This window comes from Amblyomma americanum, chromosome 1 (genome assembly GCF_052857255.1).
Source record: "Amblyomma americanum isolate KBUSLIRL-KWMA chromosome 1, ASM5285725v1, whole genome shotgun sequence".
In the NCBI taxonomy this organism is placed as follows: domain Eukaryota; kingdom Metazoa; phylum Arthropoda; class Arachnida; order Ixodida; family Ixodidae; genus Amblyomma; species Amblyomma americanum.
The window spans coordinates 274,015,738-274,034,339 of NC_135497.1; the positions used below are offsets into that span (position 1 = coordinate 274,015,738).

Genomic DNA, 18,602 nt, shown 5'->3' on the forward strand with positions numbered 1-18,602 from the left:
GGGCCGGAGACAGAGTTTCACTTTCATCTCAGACAATAGTTTGTTTTCACAATTCTACAATAAAGCTATAAATGACTTAGTAGGAAAATCATAGCTAACCACTCCTAAAGCAGAATTAGTGTCGGGGGTGCAGGAACTGATCTGAAAGAAGTTTTTAAAACACCTCGCCTATTCCACGCCATCAGGAATAAAGAGCTTTAGGAAAAGTTAATTAGCTGAAGGCAGAGTGCGTTCAGATCTTCGCGCCAATTTACAATATTAGTTACAATAAATTAGTTCCTTACAGTATATTCCTTACAATTTACATTATATTATTACAAGTTCCTTACAACTTGCAATTAATATTTCCTGCAATAATAATGCAATATTTTTGAACCCGGTTACACAAGAAGAATTGATATCAGTCATACAGAATCTTTATAACAGCCATGCTTGTGACAGAGATGGCATTCAAGTCAGGCCTTTGAAGCATGTTGTAGCAGTTATTGCCCCTATTCTTGCGAATATATTTAATTTATGTTTTACTACCAGTATAATTCTTGACAAAATGCAAATAGCCAAAGTAATGGTTCTGTATAAGAAAGGTGACCGTAACGATTTAGGAAATTATAGACCAGTATCTATACTCCCTGCCTTTTCCAAGGCTCTTGAAAAAGTGCTACATACAGGGTTGTCTCAATTCATTTACAAGCATAACCTTTTGTCACGAAGTCGATTTGGATTTTGTAAAAATCAATCTACCGAATTAGCGCTACTCGAGCAAAAGGAATATATACTAACACAGTTTGGAAAGAAGGCCATCGTTACTGGTGTCTTCGTAGACTTTTCGAAGGAATTTGATCTAGTGAGCCAGTGTGTACTCCTAAAAAACTTAGAGTGTCATGGTATTCGAGGGAAGACCCAGATGCTTCTGAAATCGTATCTATCGCACAGAAAACAAGCTGTATGCATAGGCAATATGAAATATAAACTAAAACGTATTACTTCTGGTGTCCCACAAGGAAGTATATGGGGACCATTACTCTTTAATATATATGTAAATGTTATCTCTAACATTAATTCCGCAGCAACATTTATTATCTACGCTGATGACACAAGCATTTTTTTTTCCTGGAAATGATCTTTATCTCCTTGTTCAGGAATGCAATCACACCATGATTGAATTACAAAAATTGTCCGTATCCAAATGTATGTGTTTAAATGATAAGAAAACTCAAGATGTTATTTTTTGTCCTAAGAATAAAATGCTTCTTTCCTCCATAGTGATTAAACTAAGCTCGCGGTATATAGATTTCGTTGAACAATTTAAATGTCTAGGAATAGTTTTTTCTTCCAACATGACTTGGTATCACCACGTAGACCATATAGCAACGAAGCTGGCTCAACTAACCGGGGTCATAAGTCGGCTGAGATATGTCATTCCAAGAAAATAAAGCTACTCCTCTTTAATTCCCTTTTCTACTCCTGTTTAACCTACTGCCAATTAGTGTGGGGTACAGCCACGGATAGCTGTCTTCAACGTATCTATTTTCTGCAGAAGTTCCTTCGTCTTATTTAGAATGTCCCCTGGGACTAGCCAAGCGCGGATCTTTTTCTACAAAGCGGTGTGGTAAAATTTCACAACTTTTGTAAATATCGTAAAAGTATCCGTTCTAAACTTGAAATACGTTGCAATGTAAACTACATACGTAACCTTGCTGAATTACATGTCCGAGAAGCCAGCTACACGACAAGGTACTCGGAGACATGGGTAGTGCCGACTCCTCGAATAAATTCAGGTACAGAACGCCTGTAATTCACTCTTCCTTCCCTGTTAAATACATGCGCATATAATAATTTTGTTCGTCAAAGAAATCTCTGCGTGGTATGTAAGTAGAGATGTAGAATATGTTTTTTCTTTTCATTCGCTATCTGTGTTTATCGAGTGTGAATGTCGATTTAATATTGTATAGAGCTGTCTCATTTTATTTTATAGTTTCAATATTGTGTAACTGTTAATGCGTTGACCAACTGCCTTTGTTTTCTAACCCTTGCTGTCAAGTCGCTGCCATGCGAAAGGGGGCTGCGGCTTTGTCAAGCTGTATCTTACAGCTTTTTCTGCGCCTTTGCTGTCTGTACCTTTTCAAAGTAGAAATAAATTTGATATGACTTGATTTGATTTGAACTCAAGATCTTCGCTGTGAATGCCAGGTGTCACTCGCCAGCCGTTTCGTAGCCGTTTTCATGAGCGATCGCCGAAACGTTTTCTCCCTTTGAAAGTGCCTGCGCCTCACTTCGGTTAAAAACGACCTTTTTACAGCCGTCGCGTTAATTCTGAAGAAAAATTCGAAGTAGAGAAAGTACTTTCTAATTACTGCCAACGCACCCAAAACGCGGTGCTATTGTCATCGACCCGTTCGCTCCATACCGCGCTGATTGTTTTGCAATCGAGCTTTCTTTCTCCTACACCCTTTCCTGTATCTGATAAGAACAACGGAATATTTGATAACTGTCGCTGATGGGAAGACGGCACTCTCATTCTGCTGTGAGAGAGACGCTCGAAGTTGGAGCACCTGTCGGTGTGCTCCAGCCATGGCGCCCGCGAGCGCGCAGACAGTGTTCGGTTTCGGCACCGGTCTGGACTGGCGGCCGACGTGTTTCGTGAGCCCGTTCCCGTCGAGCAGAGTGTGCAGTGCCTGCTGTCTCGTTCCCTCCTCGGCGGCCATGTTGGCCTGTCGCCACCTCCTCTGCCAGTCCTGCTACGACGGTGCCTCTGCCAAGCGCAGCCACTGCCCACTGGACAAAGAGCCTTTCCAGGAGGATGACGTGGCGTGGACAACCATCGGCAGGGACGGTATCCTTGGCAGGAAGGTACGCTGCTGGAACGCTGAGCACGGCTGCGACAACGAGGGTGTGGCGTCCGCCATGTTGGAGCACTTTACCAACGCCTGCCAATTCCACGCCGTGAGCTGTACCAGGTGCAGCGAGGAGGTCTTGCATCGGGACATTGCGGAACATCTGGAGTGCGACTGTGTGCCGTCCTGCCCACGCGAGCGACCGCTGGACGACAACTTTGCCAACGCCTTTATGGAAGTAAAAGAAGCGCTGGGGAAAATATTGGAAGGCAATGCCGCCGTGCGTAGGAAGCTGGATTCATTCGAAGACCGCTTTCGTTCTGAGGCCGGTAGCACCTTTGCAACGCAGTCCACCAGTACAGCCGATGCAGCGACAGTCGCACTGGAAAATATTATTCCGGTGCTTAGGGCCCAGGCCGAGGCCACTTTACTTGAATACCGTGCAGTGCAAGCAGCGTTGAACAAACTCTCGGAAGAAAATGCCGTTCTGCATACCAAGCTAGACTTGCTGGAGGAACATCTCTACATGAAAAATGCGATGGCGACGTTGTCCACAATAGTGTCTGATGCCCTCAGTACCGCAGTGCTGAAAACTGCTGCTGTGTGCCGGGCGGAAACCGCGGCAGCATTAGATAAGCGCTGGGGTCAAGCACCTACGGAGATCAGACAGGCGATGGCGGGAAGCGTGCGGGCCGTGAAGGGGGTGATCAGCCGGGAGTGTCAGCGGAACGTCCTGGGTCTGAAGGCGAGCATCGTAGAAGCCTTCCGTGGCGACCGCAGACTCGCTGATGCCGGAGCTACATCTTCGGAGACAGCCGAGAAGCTAACGGAGATAGTAGACGACGAACTGAAAGCTATGGAACTTTTGGTTGTAGCGTCTCTCAGTAGCACTAACGACTTCCTGAACAAATCCGTACCGTACGAATGGACCGTAGAAGACTGGACTGAATTTTGCACGAAAGCCCCACTTTCTGCCCAGTATTTTACAGGTAACGATGGCCGACCTAGCTACCACTATGGGTACCTTATTGTACCCAGGTTATGCCTTAGTGACTCGAAGGTTTGGCTTCGTGTATATATGATCGAAAGCTTGTTCGACAGGTTCCTTAAGTGGCCCATGGAGAAAAAGATTAAGCTGCTTTTCATCAACCCTTGCGACAGCACAAGGGAACTGGCTATAGAGAGTGCAATTTCGCAGGAACTAACTAGACCTCTTGCTGAATATCGTAAGAAAGTTGTGTTTTTAGGACGGTCAGATAAGATACCTGTTCAGAAATTTGGCGGGCATGTCTTGATTGGTAGCAACAAACTCCGCCTGCGGCTCGAATTTATACCGTAGGTCTCTCTTCTTTTTGTGTGTCTGTGAACTAATACATTGACGTGCTGTTTCGTAATCTACTGTTTCACGTTAATAAATGGGTTCGATATTCTTGGATAGCAAGTGTCTTGATTTGCTGTGCGACGTAAGCATGAGAGTACAGATTTCCCCTTCTAAAAAAAAGTTCCCTAGTAGTGCTAACATTTTACAGAGTGCTTTACAATGCTTTCAGCCTTTTCAGCCGCCGCGGTGGCTCAGTGGTTATGGCGCTCGGCTGCTGGCACGAACGACGCGGGTTCGATTTCGGCCGTGGCGGTCGAATTTCGACGGAGGCTGAATTCTAGAGGCCCGTGTGCTGTGCGATGTCAGTGCACGTTAAAGAACCCCAGGCGGTCGAAATTTCCGGAGCCCTTCACTACGGCGTCTCTCATATAGCCTGAGTTGCTTTGGGACGTTAAACTCCCATAAACCACGAACCAAACAATGCTTTCGACTTTTGCTGTCGCTTGCATCCAATGTGAACGTCGAAGAATGTTTGTGAAAACAGTAGCGAAGTTTTTTCCCGTTTGTTTATCTTCTTCGGCGTGTGTTCTACATTTCCGCCAATAAGCCACAGGCTATCCGTGAGTTTCAATCCGTGCACTTCAGTGCAGGCGGTGTCTTTCTTTTTCCGCTGGAATCAGGAAATTTAGTGTTCAAATAGGTGCTTATGTGGGGTTCAACTTTCCGCATCGCCACACGGGCTAGGAGGGACGCCGTGGTGGAAGTCTCCAGACTAAATTAGACCACCTGAGGTTCCATCAAAATTCCACCACTGCGACCGCGGCATTCGTTCCCGCTACCTTGGGATGAGCAGCGGACCGCCAATGCCACAAAGCCGACGCGACGGTTCATGTTATATGCGCAGTAAATGGGTGAAATCCCCTTGCTCTTAGCCGCAGTTAGCCGTGGCTGATGATATGACTTCAGAGAGCACGCGATCTACGTGGTTGTACATATACTCATAATCTTCCAACAGGAGCAGTGTTACTGAGTGGTGCTTCTCATTGCTCTGTAAATCATGCAAGCTACTGCAGCATAATGCGACTATTCTTGCATGAGGAGCTATTGTTTTACGCAGTGAATGTAGCCGGTTCTCAAATAATTCGCCTATTTCATGGCAGTCCCAATCACTTCACTGCAAACAGCGTTCTTCGGCACTGCCTGAGACAGGTCGTTCCTACGCGTGTTGCACTAAAGCTCATATCAAAATAACCCCAACAAAGTGGTCGCCTTGTGATCGACGTGGAACAGTTTGCTGCGATTCCATCTACTGCGATTTATTAACGCAGTGGCATTAAAGGCCCCGTTCGGCGGGAAAGCCGGCGTCGGCGTTGTGACAAGAAAGTTCGGATTGGTTGTGAGTGCCGTATCGTCGCACCAAAACCACATGACGTGACCATATAACCAATCTGATTGCTTCTTTAAGGGATCGCGTTTATTACCGAATCGGTCAGTCAGTCATTATCAACACACGCAAAGAAGGACTTGAAGGGTCGTCTTTGTTTGTGTGTGCCCAGTACCCTTTGTTCACTGATTCGTTTGACAGAACTCAAGGAGTAGAGACTGCACACTTTTCATGTTCAGTTTTCATCCTGACAACTGTGCGCCGGGCGCTATAGGGCTCGAAGTCTAGAGTCTGACGGAAACCTGTCGGGTCGGGATGGTACATGACGAAAGTAGAAGGCGCCGACCAAAAGAAAGGATGGAACGACGTTTCGGCTTCCCCAGGGGAGCTCCCGTGGGGTAGCCGAAACGTCATCCCATCCTTTCTTTTGGTCGGCGCCTTCTACTTTCGTCACGCGCTATAGTGCTTTTAAGGCTTGCACAATACGCCGGGGACAGTGGGGAGCCAAGTATCTTAATTAGAAGCTTCGGACAGTTGGCTAAATGAATTACAAAACATCTGTCGTCGATGTACATGCGTATCAGAGGACAGGAGATGATAAAACAATGGACAGATGGGGCGTAGAAAGCTTCGCCACGAATCATCCTCGCTGTCGACCTATAGCATTGTTCTTTCCTATACCTCATACAGTGTTTGTTCTCACAGCAACAATGTCTTTTTTTTCAGCGCTATCTTGCGAGGCTTCGCGGAAAAGAATTTGCAGTGTCTTAACTTGGCTGACCCTGGAATTCAGCGAAAAGCAAGCACGCTTGCTAAGCGTCGGAGGTTCGTCCATGGCAGCTCCGCTACTCGCTCGCGACAGCCGTTCTATGTGTACCCACACGACCACGTGGTTATGACGTGGTCTCACATGGTCTTACGACACCCCAATCGGATGTCATCACGTGGGTTCACATGAACCCTTCGGATGTTCCTAAGATCAAAGGTCAACCCAAAGATCAGAGGTCAACTAAAGGTAAGAGGTCAAGGGTTCGGCACCATAGGTGTACCAGATATGGTCATACACGGCTAACGTGGTTGGACTGAAGGTCGTTCAAGGTGATTCTCCGGCCTACGCGACGACTGCTTTACCTAGCATATAATAAATATTTTCGCTTTAAATAAAAGAAAAAAAAAGAGAAAGCAGTGTTTATTTGTGTACCTCGAGTAAAATTATTGCCGGAATATGGACAAGCTCTCACACCGACCAGTGACTGTGGGTCTTAGAAAAGGTCATTTTCATCCGTCTGATACTGTGCTTTCTACCAGGCTTACCCTGCTTGCAATGGTTCTTCATGTTTCTTCTAGTAGACAGAAACTTTTTAACAGCGAAGAGAACTTTGATCCCCCATGTCATGCGACCAGTGAACCTTTCATTCTTAGACGCGCGGAGAGGTAGCTCTAAGCGGCGCTGGCGCTTGTACCTCTTTAGGGATGGAGGAAGTCAGTAAGCTAAATCACAAAACTTTGAGCGCCTTTCAAGTTTCCAGTCTTTTGAGGGGCAAATGCCTGCCAGCGCGATTTTCACTGACCCAATTTTCTGCCCGCACTCTGCGGCAAACACTTCCATTTGCACTTTCCAGCAACAACTCTAACAATAAAATCCGTGCAATCATCATAAGTGTTCATTGTATAGACGGCTGCGTAGCATATACAGAAGGGCTGAATGAGAGATAGAAATCATAACACTACATATATCACCGCGTTTTACTATGAATGCAAGCTGCTCATATTATCCAGGTGACCTTGGAAAGAATGTTGTTGTTGTTGTTGTTGTTGTTGTTGTTGTTGTTGTTGTTGTTGTTGTTGTTGTTGTTGTTGTTGTTGTTGTTGTTGTTGTTGTTGTTGTTGTTGTTGTTGTTGTTGTTGTTGTTGTTGTTGTTGTTGTTGTTGTTGTTGTTGTTGTTGTCGTCGTCGTCGTCGTCGTCGTCGTTGTTGTTGTTGTTGTTGTTGGCCTATCAAAATATGGCACATACCCACACTAGGGGATCGGCCAAGAATCAGAGGCAGAGGTTGCTATTCACCTGTACTCGGTAAAAGCAAAAGAAAAGCACGCGGGAGTGAAACACCGATGGATTCTAACTCAAGAAAGGCATGAACAGAAAAGGGATGAGTTTTTATGTGAAAAAAATATAGGGATTAAATAAGAATAATTAATTAAAAAATAATAATGGATAGAAAAGGAAATATTGCAACACTTAGCAAGACAGTCGATGAGATTCCAGCAAGAAATTTTGAACAACGGTACAAACATCTGTGGATGTACCCAAGTGCGGTGGCGCCCAATGGTGGCAAGAGCGGGCTGCTCAAATTAAGGCCAAAATGCTGCAAGGGCTCGTCCAGAAACCTTCTTCTCAAGGAGGTGAAATGGCGACAATAGAGGCGACTTATTATTATTATTATTATTATTATTATTATTATTATTATTATTATTATTATTATTATTATTATTATTATTATTATTATTATTATTATTATTATTATTATAATAGATCCAGGCTCACGGCAAAATGGCCAGAGGGGAGATAGCGCCAAACCAGACCTACGTAGATGGAAATTTAGAGGAGGGATGTCGCCTCGCAGTCTCGTCAGAGATACTTCAAGCTGCCGAGATCGGCAAACTTTCCTGCTCCCAGAATATCTCAGGTGCTGATAATCCGCTCATCTTAAAAATGCTGTGTAGAAACAGAAGATAGCCCCGATGTAGTACAGCGGTTTCTGTGGGCAATTGTTGGGTATTCATTTTCTGCAGGTTTCAGTGGTGTTTCGGAAATACTCTTGATTCACAATCTTCTGCCGTTGGCACATCGTCTCTAGAAGGGCCGATCATGTGATAATGAAGCAATATTATTCGTAAATATAGTCCGGAAATATTTACTACAAGCGCCCGCGTTGAAGTTGGCCACGCTGATCAAAGATAAAGAAGAGGTTTGTAGAGGCTGAATGGCTTGTAGGTGTAACGGACGTGAGGAGAACGCAACCGCAAATTCAACAGCACGGACAGCCCAGCTTCGGCGTAAGTACGCATTTGTGAGGGTGCTTATCGCCTCTAATTTCCTTCGCTATTTTGCTGCAGTGATGTATTTGGTTTTGTGGTATGTTGTAGATCTTGGGCCTTAAATGTTCTGGCACCTTACTGAATACCATTTTGCGCTGCAGACTTAAGCACTGAGCGTGTCTCAGTTTTGTCCTGGTTGCGCAATTAGCAACTTTTGCTGATTGTTTTTTTCTCCGGGGAACTCGTAGATCTTTTGTCGAAGACCGGAGGATTAGTTGCTCTCGTCTTTACATTACGAAAGCCTCAATATTACCTGTCCCTCAGCGCCGCTCACACATCAAGGATACTTCAGTTGTATTTTTTTTCTTCAGAAGATCCTAAACTGAAAAAAAACGGCCGACTTGCGTTAGATTTATTTTATCCCTAAGGCTATACTGGGAGTGACGGCGGGCACCAGGTAAGCGGCAGAATGCTTTATTTAATTCGTTAATTAACTGAGCACGTTAGTGATCTCTATCATTTTTATTACAGGGGACATGCTGTATTTGCAGAATTCGTCCGCGCAATCAAGCTAAGAAAAATAAAATATTCCCCAACAAACCTTCATCGCGCTTTACAGGGCGAAAAAAAAGAAAGTCACCCTGGCGGGCTGCTTCACGCCGTAAGTCAACGAGCGCCTGTGACGTCGATCGCTCAGCGCAGCGCTTTGCATCGCACTACTTACGTCACCTGAGGGCCAGACTGACGGGCCAGCGGGCCAGCAGCATGGCTGCCAACTTCATTTTCTCTGCGGCCTCGCGGTTTGCCGCTGCGTCGCATCCTAATATGGTTTATGGGGGTTTAACGTCCCAAAGCGACTCGGGCTATGAGAGAGCCGTAGTGAAAGGCTCTGGAAATTTCGGCCACCTAGGGTTTTTTCACGTGCACTGACATCGCACAGTACAGGGGCCTCTAGAATTTCGCCTCCATCGAAATTCGACCGTCGCGGCCAGGATCGAAAGCGCGCCTTTCGGGCCAGCAGCCGAGCGCCATAACCACTGAGCCACGGCGGCGGCTCCCATCCTAATATGTTCTGTCATTGCGTATACAGTGCGGCCTCAAGACGACGGCGTGGTCATTGTCGTCTGTCGGGGCTGCAAAAAGAGAGGCTCGCGACGTTTTCAACAAATGAGTGGCCGACGTAAACAGCTGCGTGAAAAGCAGAAAAAACGGCCCCACTTATATGAGCAGGCCATATTTGTCATTGTCGGATATAGATTCTTCTTTTATGAACAGGTCGACGCCAGCGTTTTAAAGGCACACTCCGACAACGTCATCCAATTAATAATGCGGAAACATTAAATGCCTATAGACGACACGAAAAACCGGCGTCGCCCCAGTGTCGGCGTTACGAAAGACGCGATTGGTCGAAACTGAGTGATGTCATCAAATGCGGGAAAGTACGAAATGTTAGCTAGTAACTTATTTTTTATGGTTTAATGGCATTTAACGTCACAAAGCGACTCAGGCTATGAGGGACCCCTTAGTGAATGGCTCTGAATAAATTCGACCACCTGGGGATCTTTAACGTGGAAAGACATCGCACAGTTCACGGGCCTCTAGCACTGCTAATCAGCACTGCTAATTACAGCTGCACCAACAGGGAGGAATAGAATAGAGTTAGAATGGAATCAGAATAGAATTGCTGCAGATTTGAAATAGAATTGCAATAGAACTGGAATAGCCACTGAAATGCGCGCTCAAAATTAGGTGTGGAAGCATGCAGTGCGCTTGCTAAATACGCAGTGCGCAGTGACCCGTGTACGTCGTTTTTTTAATGCGAACACATTATTAGTTCCCTTAAGAGAACGAAGGCTTTTCTGTGAGTATGGCACAGACAATTCCATCAATGGCAAGAAAAAATAGCGTCGCGTCATCAAGCCGCCGTATGACGCACACAGCAAGCCGAGCAACACCACTTCAGACAATCCTAGCGATTTCGTTCGCCTGTATGTACTCGCCACTTACCGACCTCAATGAGGCGCCGTCCTTGTGATGACATTCACACCAAAACTGTGACGCAACGGTTTTTCATACAGCGCTCCGGGTGGTGTAATACGATTTCTCATTGTATAAAGCTTACATGTGCTAGTCGAGTTTGAGGCTAGCCTGCGACAGGGATTCGAACCGACGGCATATAAATATTTAATTTTATGCCCTTTCAGACTTTTATAATAAAGATGTGACGCAACCGTTTGTCGTTCAGCGTTCCGAGTGGTGTCATATGATTTCTCGTCGCATAAGCTTGCATATATACTGGCCGAGTTTGAGGCTATCTTGCGAGAGGGAATCGAACCGATGACATATGGACCTTCAGTTGTGTGCCTTCATAGACTTTCATACCAATATTGTGACGCAAACTGTTCGTTGTACAGCGTTCGGGGTGGTGTCATACACATAAACGCGTACAAAAGAACTTTAACGCATGTACAGACATTACGCTTAAACAATACATTCGCCCAGGTACAGTAATCCTTTCACATTCCCACACGTAAGCAGTCTTAAATGTCTGTGCAATTTTTTTGTCTTTCCTGCCTTGTAATAGTTCGTTTTCATGCGAGTGATTTCTTGTCGTCAGAATTCTGTGATCTGTGATACTGGCCAATTTCAAATTGTTCCGAGTGTCCCTTTAATCTCTGCTTCCTTCCTACTTCTGCAGGCGCATCTTAGCCTTGAGCCAGCGCTCGTTCTTATTACTTGTGTGCGTTCGTGTTTCGATGCTGATGATGATTATGGTGGTGCATTTTGATGGCGCAGGGGCATCTGTGGCCAAAGAGCGCCATGTCACAAGGTTTATTTTTCTTATAGTCAAGGGGGGGTCAACGAACCATTTCCCAAGCATTTCACAGTAAACAAGCCGAGCACCAGGGAGGAGAAAGCTTGTACCCATTGCATCACCGGTGGGCACCCAGCGGCACTGGGGATCGAACCCCACACCTCCCGAAAGCGAGGCGGATGCTCAAACGACTAGTCCACCGCTATGGTTCTTCGTGTTTCGTTATTAGTTTTAAGCGTTTTTTTTTTCTTCCGGAAATGCGTAATCAGTTAAGTTGACGCTCATCTTAATTGTCTCTTGTGTTTCGTCATCGTCTTCTCCCAACAGCCCACATTTTTGCAGATGTGTTTCATTTAATTCCAGTCCACAGGCTCAAGAGCTGCATGTTTTATGTTATCTCATTTTGCAAAACTTTTTGGTAGTTCGAAGTTCTCTGTGTTCCTAAAAGAAAATATATGGCACTCTGACGTCCCACAAAGTAGATCACCTACGATACTCCCGCAGTTTCTATCCACAGCCGCTTGTTTCTGTTCCAGTACCTGAAATGTCCAATACCGAACGAGCTTAAGTCTTCGCGCCAGCGTGCGATATTCGCTAGCCCAGGCTTATCTCAGCGTACACTAGCCCGGGCTTATCTCAGTCGGAATAACCGATACGCGTCTCGCTGGCGATCTCCGACGCTGGCGTTTGGTGGTATTGTAAGATTATCGCAGACATCCATGTCCGAGGTTGTACATTCCCTAAGGTGTCCATGTTGCTGCGATTACAGGATGATACAGGAAAGTGCACGGGCCTGCCGACGGGCTCCAGCTATGCCTAACCACTGCCGCGTGCAAACAAAGGGCAGTTCAAAGAGGTGTGAGGGAAACTACTGAGAGGAAAATGATGTGTTGCACCAACTACCTCCCCAGAAGTGACGACGGCTGTCTCAGCAAAAGATCCGTCTTTTCATCCCTGCTCTAACCATGCCGGACGCAGCTGTAGCGTAGGGTATTTGGAACACTACAGTGCTGCGTTGGTATATATTTTATAGGCGGCCCTTGGATTGTTACGGTGCTCAACCGAGTAGCTCTATTTCAGACACTTCAGGGGCCCTTTATATCGCAATAGCGGCCGTGTGCTGTGCAACATGCGCGCTCGTAAAGAACGAAAAGCGGTCGAAATTACTGCGTAGCCCTCTATTACGCTGCCTCTTTTGCACTTCTTTCTTTTTCACTTCCTCTTTCGTCCCTTCCCTTGCAGCGCGTACAAGCCACGGAGGAGTGTGTTATCTAAGCTTTCCCTTTGCCAGCCTATGCTAACTCTACCGACACAGTGTCTGTTCGGAACAGTATAGCGTTTACGCGGCCTCACAAGGAACAATCTCGGAGGCGCCGTTTGCCAGGGCCACGTGTCACTTTATCGCTCAAGGACACGTGGATGTTCCCTTGTCTGCAACTTTCCGGTTATGCCACACTGCGCCGACAGCAACACCGTTTGCGCATAGGATAGCCCTCCACAAATCTACAGCTGAAAACACTCAATACGCCTACAATCCACAGAAAAACCATAAGGGAACAGCGTGGCATTCGAAGCTAGGGATGATAGGTAGAAGTGAATCTGAACAGTGCCGCAGCAACTGCGAGACATTCGAAGAAACGCACAGTTGAAAGTGGCTTACTGTAGGTTTCACCAACCGGGGGACGGGAGACCTCTCGGGAGCGGATGCCCCCGCCGAGGCGCCTCGCCCGTACGCGAAGATTACAAACTTTTATCGCGGACTAAGTTGCACGTATCCCGCTCCTCACCCCGACCTGGACAGGGCGCAAGCCGCGGCACTCAGACGCCTACTAACAAAGGCCATTCTTAGCCCCTACCGATTATGTTTAATCACCAACGGTGAATATGACCCTGCATGCCCGCACTGTGGTGACGGGACGCATGCCACACAAGACCGTATATTACGGGAATGCGCTAGCAAACCCGCTGTGACGACACTTTTGCCTGCCTCCTCGGCGGAGGAATGGGTCAAGCTGTTGGCCACTTAAAGAAAAACAACGCAGCTGGCCCTCATCAAGCGAGCTCAAGAGGTCGCCCCCGGCTTGCTGCTACCCTGAGCTCGCACGAGCCCCACCTAGTTCCTTCCATTTTGTGGCAATAAAGTTGTAACCACCACCTTATTGTAGTAGAACGCTACGGCGGTACCAACGCTTCTATTTTCGAATGGACACTGGATTGAAAGCGGGTTGTTCCACCGAGAAGTGAGACAATTACTTAATAATAATTGCTTTTTTTTTTGGGGGGGGGGGGAGGAGATGGCGCATTATCTGTCTCATATATCGTTGGACACCTGAACCGCGCCTTAAGGGAAGGGATAAAGGAGGGAGTGAAAGAAGAAAGGAAGAAAGAGGTGCCGTAGTGGAGGGCTCCGGAATAATTTCTACCACCTGGGGATCTTTAACGTGCACTGACATCGCACAGCACACGAGCGCTTTAGCGTTTCTCCTCCATAAAAACGATTACTACGCCGGTTTCTTTCTGGTGGTAGTGGTTTTTTTTTATTAAAATAATAGTAAAAAGGAAGGAAAAGATTTTTGCTAGCCTCTGCAAGTGCCATCGATACTGAAGCACCTGAGCTGGGGCGGCGGAAATAACGAATAGCAGACAGAATTGAGAAATAAAAAGAAAGAGGCGAGGGGAGAGGAAGGGAGGATAGCGGGACCGTTTCCTTTCTTCAAAAACAATTTTTCCTAGCGGCATAGGGTCTCAGCACTTTGCGAACTACACGACATTCGAACAGGAGCCGTCTGGAAGGGTGTTGTGGCAGCCCAATGCTGCGCCATTGGAGTTCCACCCCTATGTAGCGTTCCTAACGTCAAAATTAATGCAAGAAACGCTGCGGCAACGGTATTAAACCATAATATATTGCTCCTAACATAAAAAAATAAAGAAAACGTTGTCACGTGGCGCTTCCTTGAAGCTGGCGTTGCTGTGGTCGGCAGCAGTGTTGGACCCAGCGGCGCCTCTTTCTCGAACACGAGGTAACGCCCCTGTGCTGTGAAATTTCAGTGCTAGTTAAAGGTCCACCCGCCGCGGTGGCTCAGTGGTTATGGCGCTCGGCTACTGATCCAGAGTTACCGGGTTCGAACCCGACCGCGGCGGCTGTGTTTTTATGGAGGAAAAACGCTAAGGCGCCCGTGTGCTGTGCGATGTCAGTGCACGTTAAAAATCCCCGGGTGATTGAAATTATTCCGGAGCCCTCCACTACGGCACCTATTTCTTCCTTTCTTATTTCACTCCCTCCTTTATCCCGTCCCATAGAGCGCGGTTCAGGTGTCCAACGATATACGGGACAGATACTGCGCCATTTCCTTTCCACAAAAAACCAATTGTAATAAATAAAGGTCCCCTGGTTGTCAAAATAATTCCGGAACCCTCCACTACTGGATTTCTTGCTTTCTTTTCGCAGTCCCTCCTTTATCCCTTCCCTTACGGCGCGGTTCAGGTTTCCGCCGAGATTTGAGACATACTGCACCATTTCCTTTCCGCAACAGCCATAATAATTGTTTTTTTTAGGGGGGGGGGGAAGAAAAATGGCACAGTATCTGTCTCATATATCGTTGGACACGTGGACCGCGCCGTAAGGGAACGAATAAAGGAGGGACTGAAAGAAGAAAGGAATAGGTGCCGTAGTAGAGGGCTCTGGAATAATTTCGACCACTCGGGGATCTTTAACGTGCACTGACATCGTACAGCACACGGGCCCGTTAGCGTTTTTCCTCCATAAAAACGCAGCCGCCGCGGTCGGGTTCGAACCCGGGAACTCCGGATCAGTAGTCGAGCGCCCTAACCACTGAGCCACCGCGGGGGGTCCCCAACAGCCAATTTTCAATTTTCATGGATTGGATTGTAAAACATTTATTGCGCCGAGAACAGTTTGCAGGAGACATACTAGATGGCCGCTAGACCATGGCTAGCGGCGACTTCATTGGCTCGCTGCAATGCCCATACTTTAATCTTGGGATCCGACCTCACCAGCGCGGCGTCCCACCGCTCGGGAGAAGGGAGCTGTATCAACTCCGCCTGAAGCGTATCATTTGCGCAGTTTCAGAGAATGTGGTCGTATTTGGCCCTTTCGCCACATTTATGGCAGTTTGGGTCGTACTGGTCGGGGGTCCTTGACGGGAAGCACTGCCGGATTCAGAAGGGAGCGTGTTTGCAGTCGGCGCCAGGTAACTTCCTGCGCTTTTGTGAACAATTTGTGGGGAGGGGCATAAGCGCGCCTCTCCAGTGTAAAGTGATGGGTGATGTCATGAAATGAGATCAGGCTGTCCCTCGTAAAATTCGGGTCGGAGGGTGCGCTCACTGCCCTAATGCGATAGCCCACCCTCTTCGATGACATTCTTGCCACCTCTCTCGGCGAAGGAATGGGACAAGCTCTTGGCAAGTTCAAGAAAACAACGCAGCTGGCCATCATCACGCGAGCTCAAGAGGCCGCCCCCGACTGGAGGCCACACTGCCTCGCACCAGCCCCAACTAATCCAGGCTTCCATTTTGTGGCAATAAAGTTGTAACCATCACCTTATTGTAGCAGAACGCTACGGTGATACCATTGCTTCTATTTTCGAACGGGCGCTGGTTTGAAAGCGGATTGTTCCACCGAGAAGCGAGACAATTACATCGCCGTTTCCTTTTTGCAAAACCAATTTTTCGTAGCCCAGCGCTGCCGCATCAGGTCTCAGCGCTTTGCGAACTACGCGACATTCGATCAGAAGCGCTCATGAAGAGTGTGGCGGCAGCACAACTCTGCAGTAACGGAGTTCCATTATCATCTAGCGTTCCTAACATCAAAAAAAGGAAGAAAACATTGTTTGGTTTAGTTTGAAGGGTTCAACGTCCCAAAACAACTCAGACAATAGTGAAGGGCTCCGGAAATTTCGACCACCTGGGGTTATTTAGCGTGCTCTCACATCGCACAGTACACGGGCATCTAGAATTTCGCCTCCATTGAAATTCGACCGCCGCGGCTGGGATCGAACCCGTGTCTGTCGGGTCAGCAGCCAAACGCCGTAACCACTGAGCCACCGCGGCGGCTAAACGTTGTCACGTGGCGCTTCCTTGATGCTGGCGTTGCTGTGGTAGGCAGCAGTGTTCGACCCAGCGTGGCCTCTTTCGCGAACACGAGGTGCCGACAAGCGTTTAAGCTAAATATTTAAACTAAACTTGCCGTTCGCGCTCATCAAGCGAAACGTGGCGACTGCTTTGCCATTCTACTCGGCACTTTGCCTTAATTTGATAGCCACCATTAAACGCAGGTTGAAGTCAAACGTGGTCATCGTATAGGGGGGTACTGCAGTAACTTCGAACACACAGGGTTCTTTAAATAATTTCGCGTATACATCGAAACGGGGCCGTCGCTGTTAGGCTTTGTTCCCACGTCCTCTGGCTAAGGCACCTAACGCCTAATCACGAAGACACGCTCGGCACCATCCTTACATGAGCGCTGTGACGCGTGCTGTCGCTATCTTGCGAACGCCACACAACTGACTCTACAAATAGCGCCCCACCAGAACCACCGTCGCTCCTACGGTCGCAGTTGATCGAGCGCACCATTTTTCTTTCAGTAGTCCCTCTCACACCTCTGAACTGTCCTTAGTTTGCACGCGGCATTGCATGGTTACGCATAGCTAGAGCCCGTCGGCAGGCCCGTGCACTTTCCTGTATCATCCTGTAATCGCAACAACATGGATAACTTAGGGAATGTATAACCTCGGACATGGATGTCTGCGATAATCTTACAATACCATCAAACGCCCGCGTTGGAGATTGCCAGCGAGACGCGTATCAGGTATTCCGGCTGAGCTAAGCCTGGCCTAGCGTCGCCGACTTGAGTTTTTTTTCGCCTCGCACAAAGGGAGACGTCAAAGTTTGGCGGCTCCTCTTTGCCGAGCGAGTGCTACTGTTGTGACCGGCGAACCGTGCATCGGGGCCTCCATCGAGAGCAATGGCCACCGCAACGACTCGGCATAAACTCTGAGATTGGCGCCCGTATGCTGTGCGATGTCAGTGCACGTTAGAGATCCCCAGGTGGTCCGAGCTATTCAGGAGCCCTCCACCACGGCACCTGTTTCTTCCTTCATTCTTAGTCCCTGCTTTATCCCTTCTCTTACGGTCCGGTTCAGGGTTCCGCGGATATGTGAGGCAGATACTGCGCCATTTTATTTCCCCCCAAATCCAATTTTTCAGACTGTCGCCTCACATGTGGACAGTAAAACACACTCCTTACTCCGAGACGCCAGCACGTGGGAATAAAATTAATTAAACGGATGCATTAACAAATACATAGAGACATAGGTAAAAGCCAGAAATGTTGACAAATCGCTACAGTTCTTTATTCGCCGCTTTCTGGTGGCTCAGTCATGCGGATCTCTGAGCTGAAACCACGGACTTGGACAAAATTAGAAATGAATGCTAGCAGCACTCGTCCCATTCTTTCACTTTGTACGGCCGTGACCCCTGTATGCGCCTCTGTATTTTGCGAACTAGACCCGAACACTCCGCGAGTTCTACCTTGAACGATTAATAACTGGACGCCCCACTCCAGTTGTAACCAACACAGTGCTGTGCGCGTGTGTGATTTAAATCCTCTAAAATGAACTAATCACGCGCACAACCTGGACACATTTCTTATTGTGTAAATAGTTTGTACATATTACTTCTCCCCCTATCCTCTCTTCCTGTCCCCTCACCTCTTCCATTTCATTTCTCCATTCTGCCTGCTGTCCTTTATTTCCGCTGGCCCAGCTCAGGTGCTTCAGTATCGATGGCAGATGCCGGGGCTAGCAAAAATCTTTTCCTTCCTTTTTACTATTATTTTTAATAAAACCACTACCACCACCACCACTAGACCCTCTCAGCAAATAGCCTCTAGGACTAGTTGGGTTTCGAAGAGGAGTTACCCTCCACTTGCAGTCTTCGAGTTCCACAGCGCGCGTGTTCGAGACGCGCCGGGACTCAGCGTTCCCATAAAGAGCAGTGGTAACACGGTATCGTACGACGATTTCCTTTGGATCCATTGTTTTTTTTTCTTTATGCGTTCTTGGAGGCAGAAGCGCCGGCACGCGCATGACGTCTCCAAGCACAGCCAATGACGACGGAACACGTGCAGCTCGTGGCGAAGCATATGAGCGAATCACGGAGCGGAAAATGTCACTAGAAAAGAGTAACAACGC

At 47.5% G+C, this 18,602-nt stretch overlaps 1 protein-coding gene across 1 annotated transcript; it reads left to right on the top strand.

The window, feature by feature from the left end:
• The first annotated feature begins 2,512 nt into the window (after positions 1 to 2,512).
• LOC144097183 (uncharacterized) lies at positions 2,513 to 4,263 on the top strand. Its single transcript, XM_077629937.1, has one exon. The coding sequence runs from the start codon at positions 2,572 to 2,574 to the stop codon at positions 4,171 to 4,173; it is 1,602 nt and encodes a 533-aa protein (XP_077486063.1). The 5' UTR covers positions 2,513 to 2,571; the 3' UTR covers positions 4,174 to 4,263.
• Positions 4,264 to 18,602: the final 14,339 nt, after the last annotated feature.

Coding starts and splice junctions, on each gene's coding strand:
- LOC144097183 (XM_077629937.1), top strand. CDS start 2,572: ATGGCGCCCGCGAGCGCGCAGACAGTGTTCGGTTTCGGCACCGGTCTG.